General features: G+C 48.3%; 1 protein-coding gene across 1 annotated transcript; it reads left to right on the top strand.

Moving 5' to 3' along the window:
- Positions 1-4,536: 4,536 nt before the first annotated feature.
- On the top strand, positions 4,537-19,713 carry CACNG7 (calcium voltage-gated channel auxiliary subunit gamma 7; the record flags this gene model as incomplete). The annotated part of the gene is made up of 5 exons (XM_082677281.1): positions 4,537-4,732; positions 5,412-5,498; positions 5,906-6,046; positions 18,958-19,103; positions 19,456-19,713. 5 exons carry the CDS (start codon positions 4,537-4,539, stop codon positions 19,711-19,713), a joined length of 828 nt encoding a protein of 275 aa, XP_082533407.1.
- Positions 19,714-20,341: the final 628 nt, after the last annotated feature.

Raw genomic sequence — 20,341 nt, 5'->3', positions numbered from 1 at the left:
ACACCATCCCAACTCCAAGGAGTTCTAGACTCCATCTTGGTAGAATCTATGCCTCTTCTTCTTCTTCTTTCTTATTTCTGGGAAATAGCGTCACAGGGCGGGCTGTTTCAGACTGGGATTTCAGGACAACCCCCCTCCCCCGAGGCCCCACCTACCTCCACTCCATTCTGGAGTAAGTGGGAAGCTGTGCCTCTGTGCTCCAGTGCCCCTCTTCTACGCTCTGGGGATTCCTGGGATGTATGGAGGATTCTCTCCCCAGCTGTTCTCAGTCAGCTTTTGTCCTAGACTCCCCATCCTAAACCCACCACTGCATGGCTTCTCCAGTCCTGCTTGGAACCCAACCCCTACCCCAGTGCCTGCCACTCTCGGGGTCTCTCCCCACCCCCAATCCTCTGCCTCTCCCACCCTGCCACAGCTGCTGGAGAATAAATTTGGGATGCTGATGCTGAAGTGTTTGGATGTTTTCTTCTAAGCTTGGAGAATGAAGGGGGTGTGCAGGTGGGACAACGACTATACATAGAAACAAACAGAGACAGAGGCTGAGGAAGGGTCTGCAGAGAGAGAGGGAGAACGCAGAGACCCATAAAGTGAGAGATGATACCCACAGCATGAGAGTAAAGAACAGAGACCTGGAGAAAGCAGAGAGAGAAAGAGAGAGAGAGAGAGAGCGTGCGATCGAGCCACACACAGAGTGCCATAGAGAGGACCAAAGTGGACACGTGCAGGAATAGGCAGCGGTGTACTCATAGACCACTGAGCGTGTCAGGTAGAGATCCCGGGCACAAAGACAAGCACGCACATATTCGCCCAGAGCAATAAAGCTCACACACTGGCACACTGAGACCCAGCGACTGGGAAGTCCTAAGAGGGAGGATGAAAGACAAGCCTGCTATTGAGAGACCCTCCAAAACAGAGACACCCGTGAGCTTAAGAATCAGAGACTGAGGCAGAGGGCAGGCAGATGCGCCCTCCGGGCCTCTTTCCCCTGACCCACTTGTGAGTGAGGGGCGTGGAGAGGGCAGTCCAAATAGACTACACTTCCCAGCAGACACTGCGGCGGACCCTTCCCCCAAGTGCGGCTCCCGCCGCCAGGGCTGATGGGAAGTGTAGTCCCTGGACAGGGACAGGCCAATGGAATGGTGTGCCTCCGTCTGTGTATTTGGAGGGGACTGAGCTTCAAAGCTTCGCAGGCTCCCTCGGGGAACCCCGGCGTCTCTTGGTCCCTGCAGGCTCTTGGGTTTCCGGGATTCGGCCCAGTTGGATGCTGGGGCTTCTCCTCTCTTTCCCAGCACCGCCGCGGTACCCCCATCCGGTGCCCGCGGCCCCCAGCCCCTGCTCCGACCCTCGGCGGGCGGCCTGCCCCTTTAAGAGTGCCCCGCTGACATCACGGCGGGGGGGGTGGGTGCTGGCCCGGCTCCCGGCTCCGCGGCGGCTGCAGGACCCGGCTCCGCTCTGCGCCCGCCTGCTGCTCAGGGGACCCCGGCCCGGGACGCCCCCTCCAGCTTCTTCCAGCCGCCCAGACCCCAGGCTCCGCCCCACGCCTGGGCAGAGCCCCAGTCTTCATCAGGGTACCCCAGGATTGCCCCTGCTGTCTTTTCTTCTCAGGGTCTCTTCTCTCTCTCTCTCTCTCTCTCTCTCTCTTTCTCCCTATCTCAAGGTCTCTGGGTCTCAGCATCTCTCAGCCCAAAGGTCTTTGACGGTCTACCTGTCTCTCTCTGTCTGTGACCTCTCCACTTCCAGGACCCCAGAATCTCTTAGCCTGGAGGAAGAGGAGGGATCCTAGATCAGATCTCTGCCTCTCCATTTCTCTCTCTGTCTCTTTTAGGCCATCTCTGTGTCTTCTCCAGTCTCCAGACCTGCGAGTCTCAGAATTTCACAGCCTCGAGGTCTCGGTGTGACTCTGGATTCTCTGCTCTGTCTCTCTGCCGCTCTGTGTGCCCCTGCCCCTCTCGGGCTCTCTACCTTTGCTTCTATTCTCTCTCGCTCCCTGCCTCCCCCATTCTCGAGGCCCGTCTCCCTCCCTCCCCGCATCCTTTCCCCTCTCCTTCCCTGCCCCTCCCCTCCTCCTCAGTAGCCAATGAGCGGCCGCCGGTCCCAGCTCCCGGCGTCGTCCGCCGAGTGAGGCCGCGGGCGCGGGGGGTGGGGGGTGGGAGGCCGGGAGGGGGCCGGGACGCCGGGCTCCGGGGCGGGGGCGGGGGGCGCGGGCACCGGCGACCCCGGTGGCGGCGGCGGCGGCGGCGGCGGCCGGGGGAAGCCGCGGGGCCGGTCATGCGGCTGCGGGGCCCGCGGCCCGGAGCGTCCGCCCAACCCTGAGCGAGGTGAGCGCGAGGGGAGGGTCCTGGAAGGAGGTGGGCGCGGGGGGTTCCTCTGGAGGTGGCTGGGGGACGGGGCTTGGGGCTAAAAGGGGCCTGAGTGGCTCCGGGGGCTGAGATTCTGGCGGTCGGACGCCCGAGTTCGGGGGCAATGGGGGATGGAGGGACATTTGGGCCTAAGGAATCTGGGAGGACGGGGTCCGAGGGTCCCAGAGTGGGGCAACTATACTCTTAATGTCCGAGTCTTGGAGACCGTGGGCACCGGGGAGGGTGCAGGCCAGGTCCTTGAGGGAGGCGGTCCTGGCTGAGCGGGGAGGGCCTGGGCCCAGTAAAGGCAGGCTGGAGTCTGAGAAGGGGTCCCCAGAAAGAGGGAGCACGTCTCCCAAGGTATCGAAGGGAAGTGGAGTTTGGACTTGGGGCTTGGAGAATGGGACCCCGGGGATCCAGAAGCCTATATCCAGGAAAGGCTGGAATAAAGAAGATAAGAAGGAGGCTCCGGGCCTGGGGGGGAGGGGGGGTCCCAAAGGAGGAAGGGCTGGAGGCTGGAGGAGAATGAGGAGATCTGGGCGGGCCATTTCGAGTGAGGAGGAATCAAGCAAGGAAGGAGGGGACCTCCAGAGGGGAAGTGAGAAGGGTGACGTTGGCAAGGTCCCAGCTGGGAGTCTGAGAAGCCAATGGGGGGAGCTGAGGTCACCTACCTGGGACTAAGACAGTCAGGGTGACAGGGTTTTTGATGCTGGTTTCCGAGGTGAGTGGACTGGAAGAGGAGCAGACAGCTAGCAGTCAAGCCCTGGAGCCATGGGACGGGGGATGGGAGGAAAAGCTGGTCGGAGCCCTGCCAGCCTCGGATTCCTGAATCCTCCAGGAGGCTGGGGGCGTGGCGGGTGGGCTGGGGGCACTAGATGCTGCAATGGGGGGGGCAGGCGGGATGAAGATTGTCTCAAACTCCAGGGTTCTTATTGGGGTGGTGTCAAGTTTCAAGGCTACAAGAATTCTGGTTCAGGAGAGTGGGGTCTCAAGTCTTGGCTGCATTGTTGGGGGGCTGTTGATTCGGGGTCTTAACCTTCATAGTTAAAACGGTGATGGAGATTGTGGTATTCATGTAGGTTGAGGTCTCTGGCTGAGATAGGATGGGGATTGCAATTTGAGCCTCCCAAATCATGAGACTGTGTGGTTTAGGGAAATGTTCTTGATAAAGGGTGAGTGTGGTGGGTAAGGGATTAAGAGCTCCCTAGTTGGAGTCTCCAGACTTCTGACTGGAATTTTGGAGGCCACAGCCTTGAACTGAGGATTTCTTTTTTGAGGGTCCAGTGTTAGGGAGATCTGGGTTCCAGGTTGCATGTTGAAGAGGGTCTGTATTTGGAAATCCTAGTATGGGAAGTTGGAGTCCAGAACCTCTGGTAGGGAATCTGGGGATCTTGTAATGGGGATGGGGAGAATGGGGATCCTGGGCTTCCTGATTCGGGTTTTAGAGCTCAGAGCACTGATCCCTAGTTTGAAGGAGGGTCACTTGTTTGACTGGAGTGCTCTGATTAGGGTGCTGAGATGGGGGACTCCCAGATCATGGTTTTGACGTTCTGGAGTCTCTAGCCAAAATCCTGGCTCCAGGTCTCTGGGCCCCAATATTCTGGGATCCAGCAACATGGGGTGGAGTTCTAGCATTCCAGGTTCAGGGGCCTGCGGGGATTTGGGATGGGGGGAGGGGGGAATTAAGGTTCTGGAATCTTGGATCTGGGTCGTGGTCCATGATCTCAGACTGGGATACCAAATTGAGGTCAAGACACCATGTCAGAGTTAAAAGGTCAAGGTCTTGGTATTAGAATTGGATGTTAAGGGTTTAAACTTAGATGGGAGGTCTGAGGTCAAGGCCAGGGTATGGGGTTAGGGTCCTTGGCTAGCGACCCACTTGGGGGATTTCTAGTTGCTATTCAGAGACAGAGTCCAAAAGAAAGGGGTCAGGGTGTTAGGTCTGGGCCTGGAGTCAGGATTGGTGGCCTAGGTTAGGGTTTCTAGACAAGTTACTGGTTCAAATCCAGGGATGGAATTGTAGGTCAGGACACAGAGGTCAGATTTTAGAGGGTTCAGTTTGGGGATTGTTGTTTCTGGCCTGAGTCCGATGTCCCACGTGGCTGCATGGGGTCTGGGGACTCTAGTGGTCCCATCAGGGCCCTCCACTGCAGCTTCCCGTCCCTCAGGCCCCGCAGGGCGCCCCCCGCCGCTGAGGATGAGTCACTGCAGTAGCCGCGCCCTGACCCTGCTGAGCAGCGTGTTTGGTGCGTGTGGCCTGCTGCTTGTGGGCATTGCGGTCAGCACGGACTACTGGCTGTACATGGAAGAGGGAACGGTGTTGCCACAGAACCAGACCACGGAGGTCAAGATGGCGCTGCATGCCGGCCTATGGCGCGTCTGCTTCTTCGCAGGTACAGACCTCACCTGCCCACCAGTCAACTGTCACTGCCTTGCTTGGGATCCGAGAGTCTTTATCCATAGTGCCATCCCATGGGTGCCAGAAATCCAGAAATCAGTCCTGTTTCTCTCCTGGAGAGTCAAATTTCTACCTGGAGATTCAATTTCTAGCCCTTTATTCCCTGGATCTAAGAACCTTAATGCTCACACAATCTCCAGGTCCCCAATCCCCGTAACCTCCTGGAGCCCCTGGCCCCTTAGAAGCAGCAGTCTAAGTTCAGAACTTGTCTCCTGGACAGTTCCAGAGCTGAATGGGAATAATAATAATAAAAAAAAAACTGTGCCTCCCAGCTACCCCAGAGACCACTCCTTCTAGGAATCCTGTCCCACCTCAACCCCCAGACCTTACCTCTTTAGGAATCCAGGAGTCCTGGCCCATAGCCCCTCCTCACTTAGGACTCAGTCTTCCAGCCCTGTCCTCCATCCAAGGGACTCTAAGGCAGCTTGCAATAGGAGCTCTCGGACTCCTGCCCACCCCCTTCTGCGACCCCCTAAGAGTAGTACAGACCATGATCCTTGGATTAAACCTCACATTCCCATCCTGGGGTCTCTCTACTGTGCGTCCTGCCCCTGACTGCCTCTCCAAAGCTCAGGAGCCTCTCATCCAGCCCTGCCTTCTTATCTTCCCCTCAGGCCGGGAAAAGGGTCGCTGCGTGGCCTCAGAATATTTCCTTGAACCGGAGATCAACTTGGTGACGGAAAACACGGAGAATATTCTGAGTGAGGGGAGGCAGGGGGTGGGGAGGGTCAGGCAACAAGGGTGCAGGGTGGCAGGGCGGGTCCTGGGAGAAAGGCTAGGACCAGAGAAGGGGTGGGGTGGGAGGGAAGGAGTGGAGGCTTGACAGCAGGCAGAGTGGTTGGGTAAGGAGGAGGGGCCAGGTTGAAGGGGTGGGGCCTGGGAAGTGGGTGGAGTCAATAGGCAAGGGGTGGGGTCAAACCAAAGGAGGTGTGGCCTGTGTGAAGGGGTGGGGCCAGCAGTGGAAGTTTCAGAAAGGGGAGGAACCACATAAAAGAGCGGGGTCAGGGCTGGGAGGTGGGGGGTGGAAGTGGAGGGGTCAGGAGAATGGGGAGGTGTCCTCCTGGAGAGTCCCCCCTCACCCCTGTCTTTCTTCTTACCCCTCCCCCAGAGACAGTGCGCACAGCCACCCCCTTCCCCATGGTCAGTCTCTTCCTCGTGTTCACCGCCTTCGTCATCAGCAACATCGGCCACATCCGCCCACAGAGGACCATTCTGGCCTTCGTTTCTGGCATCTTCTTCATCCTATCGGGTAAGCCCAAGGAAAAGACTTAAAGGCCGTGGGACTATTTTAGGTTCCAGGAACCTGGGGTTCCTCTTCCAATAGGAAAGCCACTTCCTTGCTGTGTAATCCTGGAGGAGTTGCAGAACCTCTCTGAGCCCCAGTTCCCTCCTCTGTGAAATGGAGCTAGCCGCCAAATCACAGCGAATGCCTGTTGGGTGCTAATTAGGTGCCAGGCTCTGTTCTGATACTCACAACAACCCTGTGAGGTAAATGCTATTAATAGCCCCATTTTACAGATATGGAAACAAACACTCAGAGAAATGAAGTCATTTGCTCAGGGCCATACAACCAGTGAGAGGCAGAGATGGGATTCAAACTCACGCATTTCGCCTCCAGAGGCTGTATTTTTAACCACTCCTGATATTTGAGCAATTAACAGATTACAAGGCTCTTTATGTTCTGTGCATCATTTTACTTGAACATTTTTCAACCAGAAAAGTTGCAAGAACCCTGTGCCCACCACTTACAGTCGACAATTACCATACCACAGATTTGCTCTATCCTGTGTCTGTCCATCTGTCTCTCTACCCATCCATCAGTCTATCTTATTATCATTTTAAAATGCATTTCCAAGTAAGTTGCAGGCATCAGTACACTTTGCCCTAAATTCTTCACCATGCGTGTCATTAGCTAGAGTTCAACGTTTGTTTATAGTTCTTGTTTCTTTTGAGATTCAGGGTTCTTTTGCATGAGTGATCTCATAACCTTCTCATAACATCTCTGCCCGGGAGTTATTATTAGCACTCATTTGATAAAATGGGGATACCGAGGCCTGCAGTTGTGCAGGGAGTTGCCTAAGATACCAACATAGTGCTGGCTCCCCAGGGACCCAAGTGTCCTGAGCTCCAGAGTAGAGCTGTTTCCGAAGTGCTACCCTCCTCCAAATGTCAGCTCAGTCCAGTCCAATGTGGTCCAACTCAGCTCAGGTCAGCCCAGATCACCTCGGCTCTGACACACTTAACTCCATCAGTCTGGCCCAACTAACCCCAATCTATTCTGACTCATTTCTTCAGTTCAATTCGAATTAACTCAACGTGATTTAATTAAACCCCATTCGTGCCCTTTTAATTCAGTTGATACGTTATGAACAAACCCCGCTGTTGGTCTCGTTTCCGTTCTGTCCCTTTGGGACCGCATTCGGCTGCCTCTTTTGACTTGGCTCTGCAAATAGTTGAAGATAGATCTTCAAATATCCTCTCCCCCAGTCTCCTCCCTTTTCCTCACCCAGCTTTCTCCAGGCTAAACCTCCCCCGTGTTTCCAACCTAACCTGATGAGACCTTTTCCCAGGGAAACCAGGGTGCAACCTCTGTGCAAATTTGAATCACAGCATGTAGAGCCAGACACAGAGCTAAAATAAGACACGTAGAATATCTCCATCCCAGAGTGTCAGATGGAAAAATAGTGGCCTAGAGAGACAGAAAGTGGGGCAAGGGTAAGGAGCATGGGAACATTTATTCAACCCACCTGAAACATTAGAAGAAGGAAAATCCCATTGTTCGTGGTTCACAGAAGTTGAAACAAAAGAGGTGACATAGCTGGTAAATGGCAGCGCTGGCATTAGAACCGAGGATATTCTCTTCCCAAAAGCCATGCTCGTGGACCTGATTTGCATCAGGACCTGACTTCCCAAGGTCAAGCTGAGGATCAATGGTGCCTTCAGGGCTGCAAGTCAGGCCTCTGATGTAATAATAGAGTAATGGGCGGGGATTGAACCCCGCTTCCTGAACTTCATTTCATAGACTATGACCTATGCACCCCACCCAAAGTATCCAGTTGTGTGCTTTACAGGTTGTAGGGGGTAGTGGCTGAAGGCACCTGCTCCTGTGAACCTAGAAAGACCTGGGTTAAAATCCTACCACTTACTCGGTGTGTGAGTTACAGCCTTCCTTTCTGGAGCTGTTGAGAGGACCAGTCTTGTTCAGGGGTCAGCAAACTTTTTGCTTAGGGCAAAATAGTAAATATTTCAGGCTTTGTGAGCAACCAGAGGGGAAGCAATGGGCCTGGCTATGTTCCAATCATCCTATGTATGGACCCTGAAATTTGAATTCAGTGTAATTTTCATGGGTTATGAAATATTCTTCTTCTTTTGTTTTTTTTTCCCCACCATTAAAAAAATGTAAAAACCACACTTAGCTCGCAAACCATACAAAGACAGTCAGCAGGACAGATAGTAGTTTTCTGACCCCTGCTCTAGATCACGGACGTGAAGGGCCAACCCAGTGCCTGGTCTATAGCAGTAAGTATTCAACACGTGGTAATTTAAAATAAATACATACACACATACATTCATAAATAGCTGTAGTAGCAACAACAACCGTGATAATAAACACTTTATTGAGGGCCATGGTTTGGGGAAGTTCTAAGTGCTTTGTGCAAATTAAGTTATTTCTTTTTCTTCCCCTCATAAGGCAGATGCTATCATTATTCCCATTTTCCACTTGAGGAAACTGAAGCACTCAGAAGTTGCTCCATAGTGGAAGAAGGATTCCAAACCAGACTTTCACCCTGGCGCTCTGCTGCCCTACCACAGTTAAAAATCCTAAAGACAAAGGAGATTAAAAGAGAGGAAAGGGGGACTTCCCTGGTGGTCAGTGGTTAAGACTCTGCAGTTCCACTGCAGGGGGCACGGGTTCGATCCCTGGTCTGGGAAGCAAGATCCTGCATGCTCCGTGATGGGGCCCAAAAGACAGGGGAAAGAATGGAAATAGTACCAACAATATCTTAGATCTTGGAATGGAATGATCTAGTCCAACCACCTCATGCTCCCCATGAGGAAACTGAGACTTAGAAAGAGACGAGAGTTGCCCGAGGTCGGGGAAATGGTGAAGTTGGCATTCAATTTTGGAGAAAGTGGTGAGAGGGCTGGGGCAGGAAAGGGATAGGGTCACACCGGGACGTTAAAGATCCCTCAGGGACTTGTGTTTGGAATGCACTAGAAGGAAAGAGACTGGAACTGGGCAAACAGAGGAGGAGGCTTATGCATTGGTCCGGGCAATAGCAGATAAGGTTTGAGCTGGGAGGGGGTGTGGAAGGATAAAGGTGACTGGATGGCTTTGAGAGAGAGGGATATTGACAGAAGAATCAATAGAACCAGATGACTGACTGGATATGGTTGGTGAGAGAAGGGGAGGAGGCTGGAGTGACATTGATTTTCTTTTTCCAGGTCATAAGAGGCATGCTTCCCATGCATGGCTCATATTAACCCCTGATCCTCAATCATGCTCTATGCATCTGCTCATTCATTCATTCACTCATCAAACATTTACAGAGACATCTTACATGCCACGCCCTGTGCTGGGTGCTGGTGACATACTGAATCTTTTTTTTTTTTTAATGTGGTGAAAGTCACATAATATAAAACATACTATTTTAACCATATTAAACTGTGCAGTTCAGTGGCACTAAGTACATTCACATTGTTGTGCAGCCCTCACCATCATCCATCTCCCAGAATTTTCACCTTCCTAAACTGAAACTCTGTCCCCATTAAACACTAACTCTCCATTCCCCCTCCCCAACCCCCGCCTGGTCCCTGGCATCAACCAATGTACTTTCTGATTCTATGAATTTGACTATTCTAGGTACCTCGTATAAGTGGAATCAAACAGTATTTGTCTGCACCTAATGTATATTGGAATGCATGACAGTCTGCAGGCAGTCAGCCACAAAACAGCTCCCAGCTACATGTGCGTCAGTGCTTGTCACACAACGCTTAAATCCCTTTAATGGATTTCCATTGCACTTAGAATACATCCCAATTCCTCATGCTGGCTTACAAGGTCTTCCATGATTTGGCCACTGTTCAGACCTCTGGCCTTATTACCTAACTCACTAACACTCTCTCCATTGCTTGTAACTTCAGCTGCACTGGCCTCAGTCTATTCCTCAAAAATGATCATCTCAGCCTCACTTCCATGTTTGGAAGTCTCTTCCCCCTAATTCTCAAAGACTCCAACTTTCCCTCTTCAGAGTTTCTTTCTCTGACAGTGGTACCCCATGTTGCTTTGCCCCCACTATACTATCCATCACATTCCCTATTTTATATTTGTTTCATAGCACTTATTGCTATTGTCATCTTCATTTTCTGTCTCCTTCTACTGGAATGTAAACTCCAAAAGGCAGGAACATGCTCTTGCTTGTATCTTCAGAGCCTAGATGAGTTGCTGGCACAAAGTCCACAATGAATGTAGAAGGGGTGCATGGTAAAGACAGCTCAGGGCATTCTGGGAAAAGCGAAGATGCATTAAGCTGACACAATAAGGTGGTGGGAAGGGTGGGAACGACCACAACTTCAGGAGCAGGTGACATCTAAGTTGACGATGCAGAAAGGGCGAGGGGAAGTTTTTCACGTGAAGAGAGAAAAGTGCCTTGTACAGAGATGGAATTCACAGCATGTGTTAAGACCCTAGAAAGCAGCTAAGACAAGTAGCCAGCTGTGTAGCTCTCCGTGGTCCTGAAACTCTTTGTTCTAAAGCAGCTTGTGCCTGTTGAGCTTGGAATGTAGGTGATTCTTGCCTACTGTGCTCTAAGTATTCTGAAGCAGATGTAGCGGAGGGGGGAGGGAGAGAGTTGGATTACAGAGCAGGGAAGGGGGAAGGGAGAGAGAAAAAGGGAGAAGGGGAAAAAAGGGAAAAGAACGTTATTTTTTAGAGAAGCAGAGCCACTGTAAAATGACCAGGAAGGAGAAAGAATGACAAGAATAACTTACCTTTTGACGTTGTTTTTAGACAACTTTCAATTACTAAAAACAAGGGTGAAAAACAACAACAAAAAGCTCTTTCTCTGTTTCTTTTTTTTTCTTATTTTTCTTCTCTTTGGAAATATTTGTCTCCTTCTCATCACCCCTGCTCCTGACTCTCTGTATGGAGAATGTTTGTTATTTACAACTGAAATGTGAAACATGGGACTTGAGGTGAGGCAGGAGTGGTTAGCAGGTATGGGCTTTAGAAAGAACCAGTATCTAAAACAGGGAGATAAAGATTTGTAGGCAGTGGAACAGGCATAGGGAATAAGCCTTAGCTGGGTCGGAGGACTTGGGGATGCAAAAAGGGGTTTAGATTTTGAGAGATTCAGGAAGTAACATAGACATTACTTGATGATGGACCATCCTTGGATGGGGGACTGGGAATCAAGGTATTGTTTCTTTCTTTTTTTTTTTTTTAAAGGATCTTTAAGTATTGTTTCTTTCCTTTTTTTTTTTTTTTTTTTTTTAAGGATCCCGTTTAGAGTCACGCATTGCCTTTATTTTACTTTACTTTATTTTATTTTATTTTATTTTATTTATTTTTGGCCATGCCTCATGGCTTGTGGGCTCTTAATTCCCGGACTAGGGATTGAGCCCGGGTCCCTGGCAGTGAAAGCACCTACTCCTAACCATTGGACCGCTAGGGAATTCCCTAGGTATTCTTTTCCTATAAACCTGCTCATCTTTCAAGACCTATAGCAGATGCCTTCACCATGTAACACTTCATGGGCCCCCTCTTCTTGAACATCAAAATTATGGAATACCAGAAGTTGAAAGTGCTATGGAAGTTCAGCAAAAGCTAATGCTTAAAGGAGACAGAGGAATGGGGATTTAGAGTGGATTTAAAAGGGAAAAGCAGCTAACGAGCTCGAAGTTCCAGGTGCATGGCAAGTATATTCATCCATTCAACCAGTATTTATTATCGGCTGGATCTTGCACCAGGTGCTAGGAATGCAGTAGGAAACAAGGTAGACGAGTTTCAAGCATCCTAGAGGAAGTGGAGGAGATTCATGACTAAAAACTACAAATAGATAGAAAATATAATGTTAGGTAGTGACAAGTGCAACAAAGATAAATAAAACAGTTAAGGGGAAGGAGATGGATGGGAACGTCATTATTTAATCTTACCTCAATCACTCCAAATTTTTAAAGAAAACTCTGAAATCTGTAGAATAGTGCAGTGAACACTGGTACTTCTTCCACCTAGATCCACATAGATACTTGCATTTTGCTGAAGTTTTGCTATATTCCGTCTCTCTCTTTACACACAGTTTGGTTTTTGTTTGTTTCTGGCTTTACCGTTTGAAAGTAAGTTGCAGGCATCGTGATCGTTCATCTCTAACCATTTTAATATGCATCTCTTAAGAGTAATGACATTTTCTACATAACTACAACACCATTATCAAATCTAGAAATTTTACAATAATTCCATAATATAATTCATTCCATTTTCAAACTGTCCCAGTTGTTCTAAGAATGCCTTTTATAGCTTTTCCCCCAGAACCAGGATTCAGTCTGTTTACGCGTAGCATTTAGTTAATTCTCTTTTAGTCTAGAATAGTTTCCATACTATATTTTTTTACAACACTGACTTTTAAAATATATTTCATTATAAAAATATACAAAGGATAGTATAATTTGCCATGTACCCTTCACTCAGTTTCAACAATTATCAACATATGGTGAATCTTTTTTTAGTCATACTGCCATACCTCCCTTCTGTACTTCACTACATGATTTTAAAGTTGGTCTCAAACATTAAATCGTTTTATCCACAAATATTTCAGTATATCTCTGAGAAATCAGTACTTTGTTATTTAACTAGCCACAGTGCCACTGGCATGCCCAAACAAGTAAGAATAGCTGCTTAATATAAATTAATATCTAGTTAGTGTTCAACTTCCCCACTTGTCTCATAAATGCCTTCTTTTTTTTACCATTAGTTTCTTGCAGACCAGGATCCAAATTCCACTTGTGCATTTAGTTGATAGATCTCTGAAGCCTCTTTTAATCTATAACAGTCCTTCTCCTTCTATTTTTTTCCTTGCCATTTATTTGTTGAAGAAATCTAGTCATTTGTCTCATAGAATTCCCACACTCTAGATCTTTCTAATTGTGTTTTTGTGATTTAATATGCTCCTCCATCCTGTGTTTTCCTGTAAAACTGTAGATCAGATCCAGGTTTGATTTTTTGGGGGGTGGGTGGTGGTGATAAAGTACTTCATAGATAGGTGGTGCTATTATGTCCTACTGTATTGCATCAGGAGACCTAATACTATCTGGTTGTGTCGCTATTCGAGATGTTAAGATCAGACACTTGCTTAGTATTACAGCTTGGCTCATACCATTGTCATTTTGAAATCTGCAGGACAGGGTGTCTTGTAGAACACCCCACATCCCACATTTATTTGTTTCCTTGTGGCATCCTTTGATTTGTTCCTCTTTCTTTGTATTTTCTGTAGCCTGGAAGTTATGTCCAGGGTAGAGACTTGATTAGATTCTGGTTAAATATGTTTGGCAAGATTTAGAGGTGGTACCACGTTCTTTACAGCCCATCCCTTCAGGTAGCAAATAACATCACGTTGTTCCTACCGGAGTGGAACAAAGTTTGAACCCTTGGAAAAGGGGGTGATCATTAGAGCTCTCCACTGAAAAGGTACATTTTTCTCTTTACAACGAATAAGTCATTTGCAGGGTAACATTTTGGCACCTTGGGGGAAAAATCCTGTTTGGGGATGTCCATTTTATTCAAAATGTGTTGCTTTGGAAAAATTTTAAACATACAGAAAAGTTGCAAGAGTTATACAAGGAACTCTCATATATTCTTCACTGGGACCAATTTATAACATTTTCCACATTTGTATTTCTGTTTCTTTGTATCTTATGTGTATATATCTATATATGTATATATTATGTAACTTATATTATATTATATTATATTATTATATAACCACCTGAACATAAATTGCAAACACTTCACTCTTAAATACGTCAGCAATTATGTCCTAAGCACAAGTGCATTTTCTTTCCTAACCACAGTACAATCATCAAATTCAGGAAGTTTAACACTTATACAGTATTACAGCTGATACGCAGTTCATTCAAATCTCACCAGTTGTCTCCACACTGCCTTTTATAGTCAGTTTTTCCCCTGATTCAGGATCCAGTTCTGTTTTTCCTTGCTGTATCTCTTTCGCCTCCTTTCATCTTTTATATAGTTCCTGTACCTTTAAAAAAAAATCTTTCTTGTTGATGTTTTTTTGAAGAATGCAGCCAGTGTTTTGTAGAACACCCCACAGTTCCCACAGGAGTGGATCCGTGTTACAAATTACCAGTAGGGACACTACATAAACGAAGTAGCGTCACGATCACATCAGGAGGTCGGGGTGTCCGTTTGCCCCATTATTGGTGATGTTAGCTTTGGTTTCTTGGTTCAGATGGTATCTGTCAGGTTCCTTTATGATAAAGGAAGTTTTCAAAAATCTTCATAATTAATAGATATTCCATGGGGAGATTCTGTCATACAGTGATTTAATGTCCACTGTCGACGATGCTTGCCTAAATCCTAATATTACTACAAGGGTTGCAAAATGGTGTTTTCTTAACTCTGTTGTTCTATCTACACGGATGTCACCGAAAAGAAGAATTTGTTTTTTTTTTTTTTTGGCCACGTGGCTTGTGGGATTCTAGCTCCCAGACCAGGGATTGAACCTGGCCCCTCAGCAGTGAAAGTGTGGAGTCTTAACCACTGGACTGCCAAGGAATTCCCAAATTTTCTCTTTTCTTTTATTATTTATTTCCTTAAAGAATATATCAGTATGGATTCACATTTTTTAAAAATTCAGTGTATTGTATGTCATTACTTTTAGTATTCATTTTGATGTTCAGATTGTCCCCAGTTGGGCTATCAGGAACCTCCTTCAGATGAGTTCCTGTGTCCTCTTTTGACATGTCTCCATTTTGTTTTTGAGTACTTCCTTATTTTGTGGTACCAGTACACCTCTACTGCCCCTGCCTCAGGCTTCAAATGAGCTGTTTCTTCCTAGCTCCTGATGTAGTGGGGGTGATAGTAGAGACCAAAATCTGGGTGCTAGGTGTGCTCATTGCTGCTGGGGTGTCACTGCTCCTAGGATGTTTCAGGATACGAGCTGGGAAATTACATATATTTGTAAAACAGGAGTTTATACTGACACCACAAGGGTCTTTCTTGACTTACTCCATTGTGATTTGTCTCTTCCTTCTTTCGGAATGAGATCTCCACCTCCCCCAAACATCAGTATATTTGCACATTTGCTCAACCCTACTATCCACACAGAATAACTTAAGTACTGCTACCCCTACACCACTCCCAATAAAAATTTATTAAATACAGTTCAAGATTTCTTCACAGACCTTTCTGTCTTTAAACTGAGATATATATTCAAAGTACTTTGTCCAAAAGTTACTTGGATTACTACTTTCCCCCCTCCTGTGGTTGTATTATTCATCTGATATAAATTAGCTTCATTTATTTTTGTTTGTATTCAATTTGTTGTTTTCCCCATCCTGGTTTTTTTTTTAATAGATTTATTTATTTTATTCTTGGCTGCGTTGGGTCTTCGTTGCTGCGCGTAGGCTTTCTCTAGTTGCAGCAAGTGGGGGCTACTCTTTGTTGCGATGCACAGGCTTCTCATTGTGGTGGCTTCTCCTGTTGCGGAGCACGGGCTCTAGGCACGCGGGCTCAGTGTTTGTGGCGCACGGGCTTAGTTGCTCTGTGGCATGTGGGATCTTCCCGGACCAGGGCTCGAACCCGTGTCCCCTGCATTGGCAGGCAGATTCTCAACCACTGCACCACCAGGGAAGCCCCAGATCCTTGTTGATTTTATCTTTTGAATATATAAAATATTAGCATAGTTCCAAAGGTCAAAATTATGCAAAAATATATACTCAGAGGAGTGCCACTTCCTTCCCATCTCTTCCTTCCTATTCTCACCTACCTAAAGTAATCAACTTCATGTTTGTTTCCCCTCCTATGTCTCTTTTTGTAAAAATAAGCAGACGCATATATGTATTTTATGTACCTTTTTGGGGCTTAAAAGCTAGCATTCTGTATAGTCTTTTTAAATAATTAGTGATATGGTCTGGAACTATCACTGAACTGCATATCTGTTCCTAGAGATCTTCCTCATCGCCCTTTCATAGTGGCACAGTACTCTGTTATGTGACGTTTTATAGTTTATTCCATTAATCTTCTATGTAAGGGCATCTAGGTCATTTTTAATGTTTTGCAATTATGAATAATGCTGCAGTGAATTAACTTGTACATATGTGCTTTCATATTGTTGGACAGGTATCTTCAGGGTCAATTTCTAGAAGTGGGATTGCTGGGTTAAAGGATAAATATATGTGTGGTATTGTTAGACATGGCCAAACTCCCCTCCATAGAGGTTGCACCATTCATTTTGCATCCCCACCAGCAATATATAAGAGCTTCCATTTCCCTGCCTCACAAAGAGTATGTTGTGAAGCTTTTTTTGACGATCTGATGGATGAGAAATGGTATGTCCTCATCGTTTTCACCTGCATTTCTCTAATTCTGAGTGAAGGGGCAATTTTTTAAAACAAGGAGAGCATAGAAGTCCTTTCTAAAGAGGTGACAAGGAATAAGAGATCTAAATGAAGTGACAGATACCGGGGGTTAGGATGCCGTGCTTCCACTGCAGGGGGAGCAAGTTCTATCCCTAGTCGGGGAACTAAGACCTCACATGCCATGCGGCCAAAATAATAATAATAATAAATGAAGTGACAGAGAGAGACATGTGGAAATCTGGGGGAAGAGCATTCCAGTTCAAGGGAACAGGGAGAGCAAAGGCCCTGAGGCAGAAATGAGCTTGTGTTCAAGCAAGAGTGGGACCTAAGTAGCAGGTGCAAGGAGAAATGGCTAGAGATGAGTTTGGCAGGTGACCCTGTAGGCATTGCAGTCCAGGGGTCAGGTACATGTTTCTGTAAAATGCCGGATAACAAATATTTTCAGCTTTACTGGCCGTACAGCCTCTGCCGCAGCTACTCAGTTTTGCCGGTACAGCCATAGGCTAAATGTAAACAAATGGGCGTGGCTGTGTCCCAACAAAAGTTTACTTATGGACCCTGAAATTATAAATTCATATGCTTTTTAAATGGAGACATTATAATTCACATAACATAAAGTTCATATATTCAGCAGTTGTAGTCTATTCACAAGGTTGTGCAACCATCTGCATGACCTAATTTTACCACATTTTCATCACCCCAAAAAGGAACCTCACTCCCTTTAATAGCTAATCATGATCCCCCCTCCACCCCACCCCCTGGCAACCACTAATCCACCTTCTATCTCTATGGACTTGCCTGTTTTGGACATTTCATATAAATGGAACCATACAATATGTGCTCTTACGCATCTAGCTTCTCTCCCTTAGCACAGTTTCTAGGTTCATCCGTGTGGTAGTATAAATACGTACTTCATTCCTTTCTTTGGCTGAATAATATTCCTTTATATGGCTATACCACATTCTGTTCGTCCATTCAGTTGATAGACGTTTGGGTTGTTTCCACTTTTTGGCTATTATGAATAATGCCGCTGCAAACATTTGTGCGCAAGTTTTTGTGTGAGCATATGTTTCCAGTTCTCTTGGGTAAATACCTAGGAGTGGAATCGCTGGGTCATATGGTAATTCTATCTTTAACACTTTGAGGAACTGCCAAATGAAATTCATATACTTTTTACGTGCCACAACATAGTCTTCTTTTGATTTTTTCAACCATTTAATTATATAAAAGCCATTCTTAGCTAGTAGGCCATACAAAAACAGGAGGTGGGCTGGATTTAGCCCTGGGCGGTCATTGTGTTTGCTAACCTCGTTTGTAGGCAGTGGAAGGAATTTAGATTTATTCTGGGTGCGACGGGCACAGGAATGTTTATTTGTAGGATTCTAGGGGAAGATGCTGATGAGGATTACTTGGATTAATTTGGGGGGAGGGATTTTTATAGCCTCTTTAAGCCACCCTACGTATGGCTATCGCTCTGCATGGCTACTGCTTAAAAGAAAGTTCAGCTTGAAGAAGTGATAGTTGCCTCTTAAAATTTTTCAAATCAGACCTCTCCTCTCCACCTTCTCCATGTGCCTCTATTTCCTCCGCTGTAAATGGAGATAAAAATGGTACCAATTTGAAAGTGTTGTGAGGTTTGAATGAGTTAATGCATATATAACACTGAGAATGGTGCGTAGCTTAGAGCAAGACCTATATAAGCAGTTGCTATTATTATTATTGTTACTGATGTTGTTGTTGTTGCTATTATGATCTATACAGCTTCAGCTCAGCTTCATCCTCCTTCCCTTGGAATATCACAATATCCAGTTTCTCCCTTCCAATCTCTTCCCAGAACCAATCAGCCCCACAAGGATCTTCTAACACTTCGATCTGGCCTTGTCCTTCCTCTGCTTCAGACCATCCATGGCTCCCTAGTGCCCTTGGCATTGATGCCAAGCTCCTCAGCCTGGCATTCGAGCCTCATCATGGCAATGCCCCTGCCCCCTTCTCTGGCCTCATTTCTTGTGGCTGTGGTTCATGTTTTAGCTACGTGGAGGGATCAGTTCATTGTTCCCCCTCCAACTCTTTGCCCATGCTGTCCCCTCCGCCCTGCCTGGAGTGGTATAATGGTAAACCCTAATTCTTCCCTGGGCCTCATCCTTTAGGACTTCGACAAAGTCATGCTTCCAGGAAGCTTTCCTTGGCTCCCCCCACCCTTGCCCCAGGTGGGCTTGGTGCCTCTTCTGGACCCACAGAGCTCTGTGCTACTGTTTTCTTTACAGTACATGTCACCATGGATGTGACTGTTGATCAGTGTTCATGTTTGCCTGCCCCAATTGCATTGTGAGCTCCTGGATGGCAGATTAGGGGTGGGGGTGGGAGGGAGGAGGAGGCTGTTGATTTATCTCTGGGCTCCCTGCACCCAGCCGAGGCCCAGCACACAAGGAACTTCAACGGATGGAATTTAGTCCAGGGGAGAGCAGGGAGGAGAGGGGAGAGGATGGCGGTGAGATGCAGGGGGCCTGGGGCTGGGGAAAGGGGCCCACTGCTAATGGGCCAAGGGCACCCCTCTGCTCCCCACAGGCCTCTCCTTGGTGGTGGGCTTGGTTCTTTACATTTCCAGCATCAACGACGAGGTCATGAACAGGCCCAGCAGCTCTGAGCAGTATTTCCACTATCGCTACGGGTGGTCTTTTGCCTTCGCAGCTTCCTCCTTCCTACTCAAAGAGGTGATGTCTGTGGGGCCCAGACTCTAGAGTTTTGAATGGGGGGGGTTGGGGGGGAGGGCATGATTCCTGGGTCCAGGAGGAAGAGGAGGCTGTGGGTGTAGACTCTGAATTAAAAGGAGGTGGTGGCTGAGGTCCTAACCCCTGGGTCCTGGAGGAGGAGGGTCTGGGAGCTCCAACTCCTGGGATCCTGGGGAGGAGGTGACTGGGGCTCTACTTCCTGGGTTCTGGGAAAGGAGGAAGCTGGAGGCCTGGAATCTTGGGTCCTGGGAGAGGAGGGACTGGGGGTCTTGAGTTTTGGGGTCAGAGGGAGCCCGGGGCCAGCCTCTGCGACTCTGACCCTGCCTTGCCACAGGGAGCTGGCGTGATGTCCGTGTACCTGTTCACCAAGCGCTACGCGGAGGAGGAGATGTACCGTCCGCACCCGGCCTTCTACCGCCCGCGTCTCAGCGACTGCTCCGACTACTCGGGCCAGTTTCTGCAGCCCGAGGCGTGGCGCCGCGGCCGCAGTCCCTCCGACATCTCTAGCGACGTATCCATCCAGATGACGCAGAACTACCCTCCAGCCATCAAGTACCCGGACCACCTGCACATCTCCACCTCGCCCTGCTGAGGCCCCGCCCCCGGAGGGCCCCCCTTCCTCCTCTTCCTCCTCCTCCTCTTCTTCCTACTCCTCATGGGTCTCCCCACAACGCAGCTGCCCCTCAAGCCCTCGGGACTCCTCGTCCCACCCGTAGGACGCTGCGCACGCGTTAGCCCCGCCCTCTTCCCAGTGGCCCCGCCCCGTCACCATAACCCCTCCCTCTTTCCTGACCGCTCCACTTCATTGGTCCCTTCCACTTCCAGATGACACCTCCTTCTAGATGACCCGCCCCTTTTCCTTAGGCCACTCCCCTCCCGGCCTAGTACCGCCTCCCAGGTTCCTCTGCTCCTTGGGCAGAGCGGCGGAGCGCGCCCACCTCCGCGAGCCATCCCTCAGCCTTCCGCCTCGCTGCAGGGGCTCTGGGCAGGAGAGTAGGTTCCAGCTGCCGCCGGAAATGCCAAGCATCCTCTTCTGCTCTCTGCCCTGGCTTCTCTCTTTCCCGGCCCAGTCTCACCTCCGGACTTTCGTGGTCCTCGGGTGTAGTGCGGCCGGGGTGGGGCTGGAGGCCGCAGGTATGGTGTCCCCTCCCCCACTTCCCCACCCACGGGAGACCCCATTCTTTCTCACCTGCTGGACGCTTCTCGGCCTTTTGAAGGTT

Source organism: Grampus griseus (genome assembly GCF_964374135.1).
Source record: "Grampus griseus genome assembly, chromosome: 19".
Classification (NCBI taxonomy): Eukaryota; Metazoa; Chordata; class Mammalia; order Artiodactyla; family Delphinidae; genus Grampus; species Grampus griseus.
Note: the sequence above shows the minus strand (reverse complement) of the source record. Positions and strands in the feature narration are given on the sequence as shown.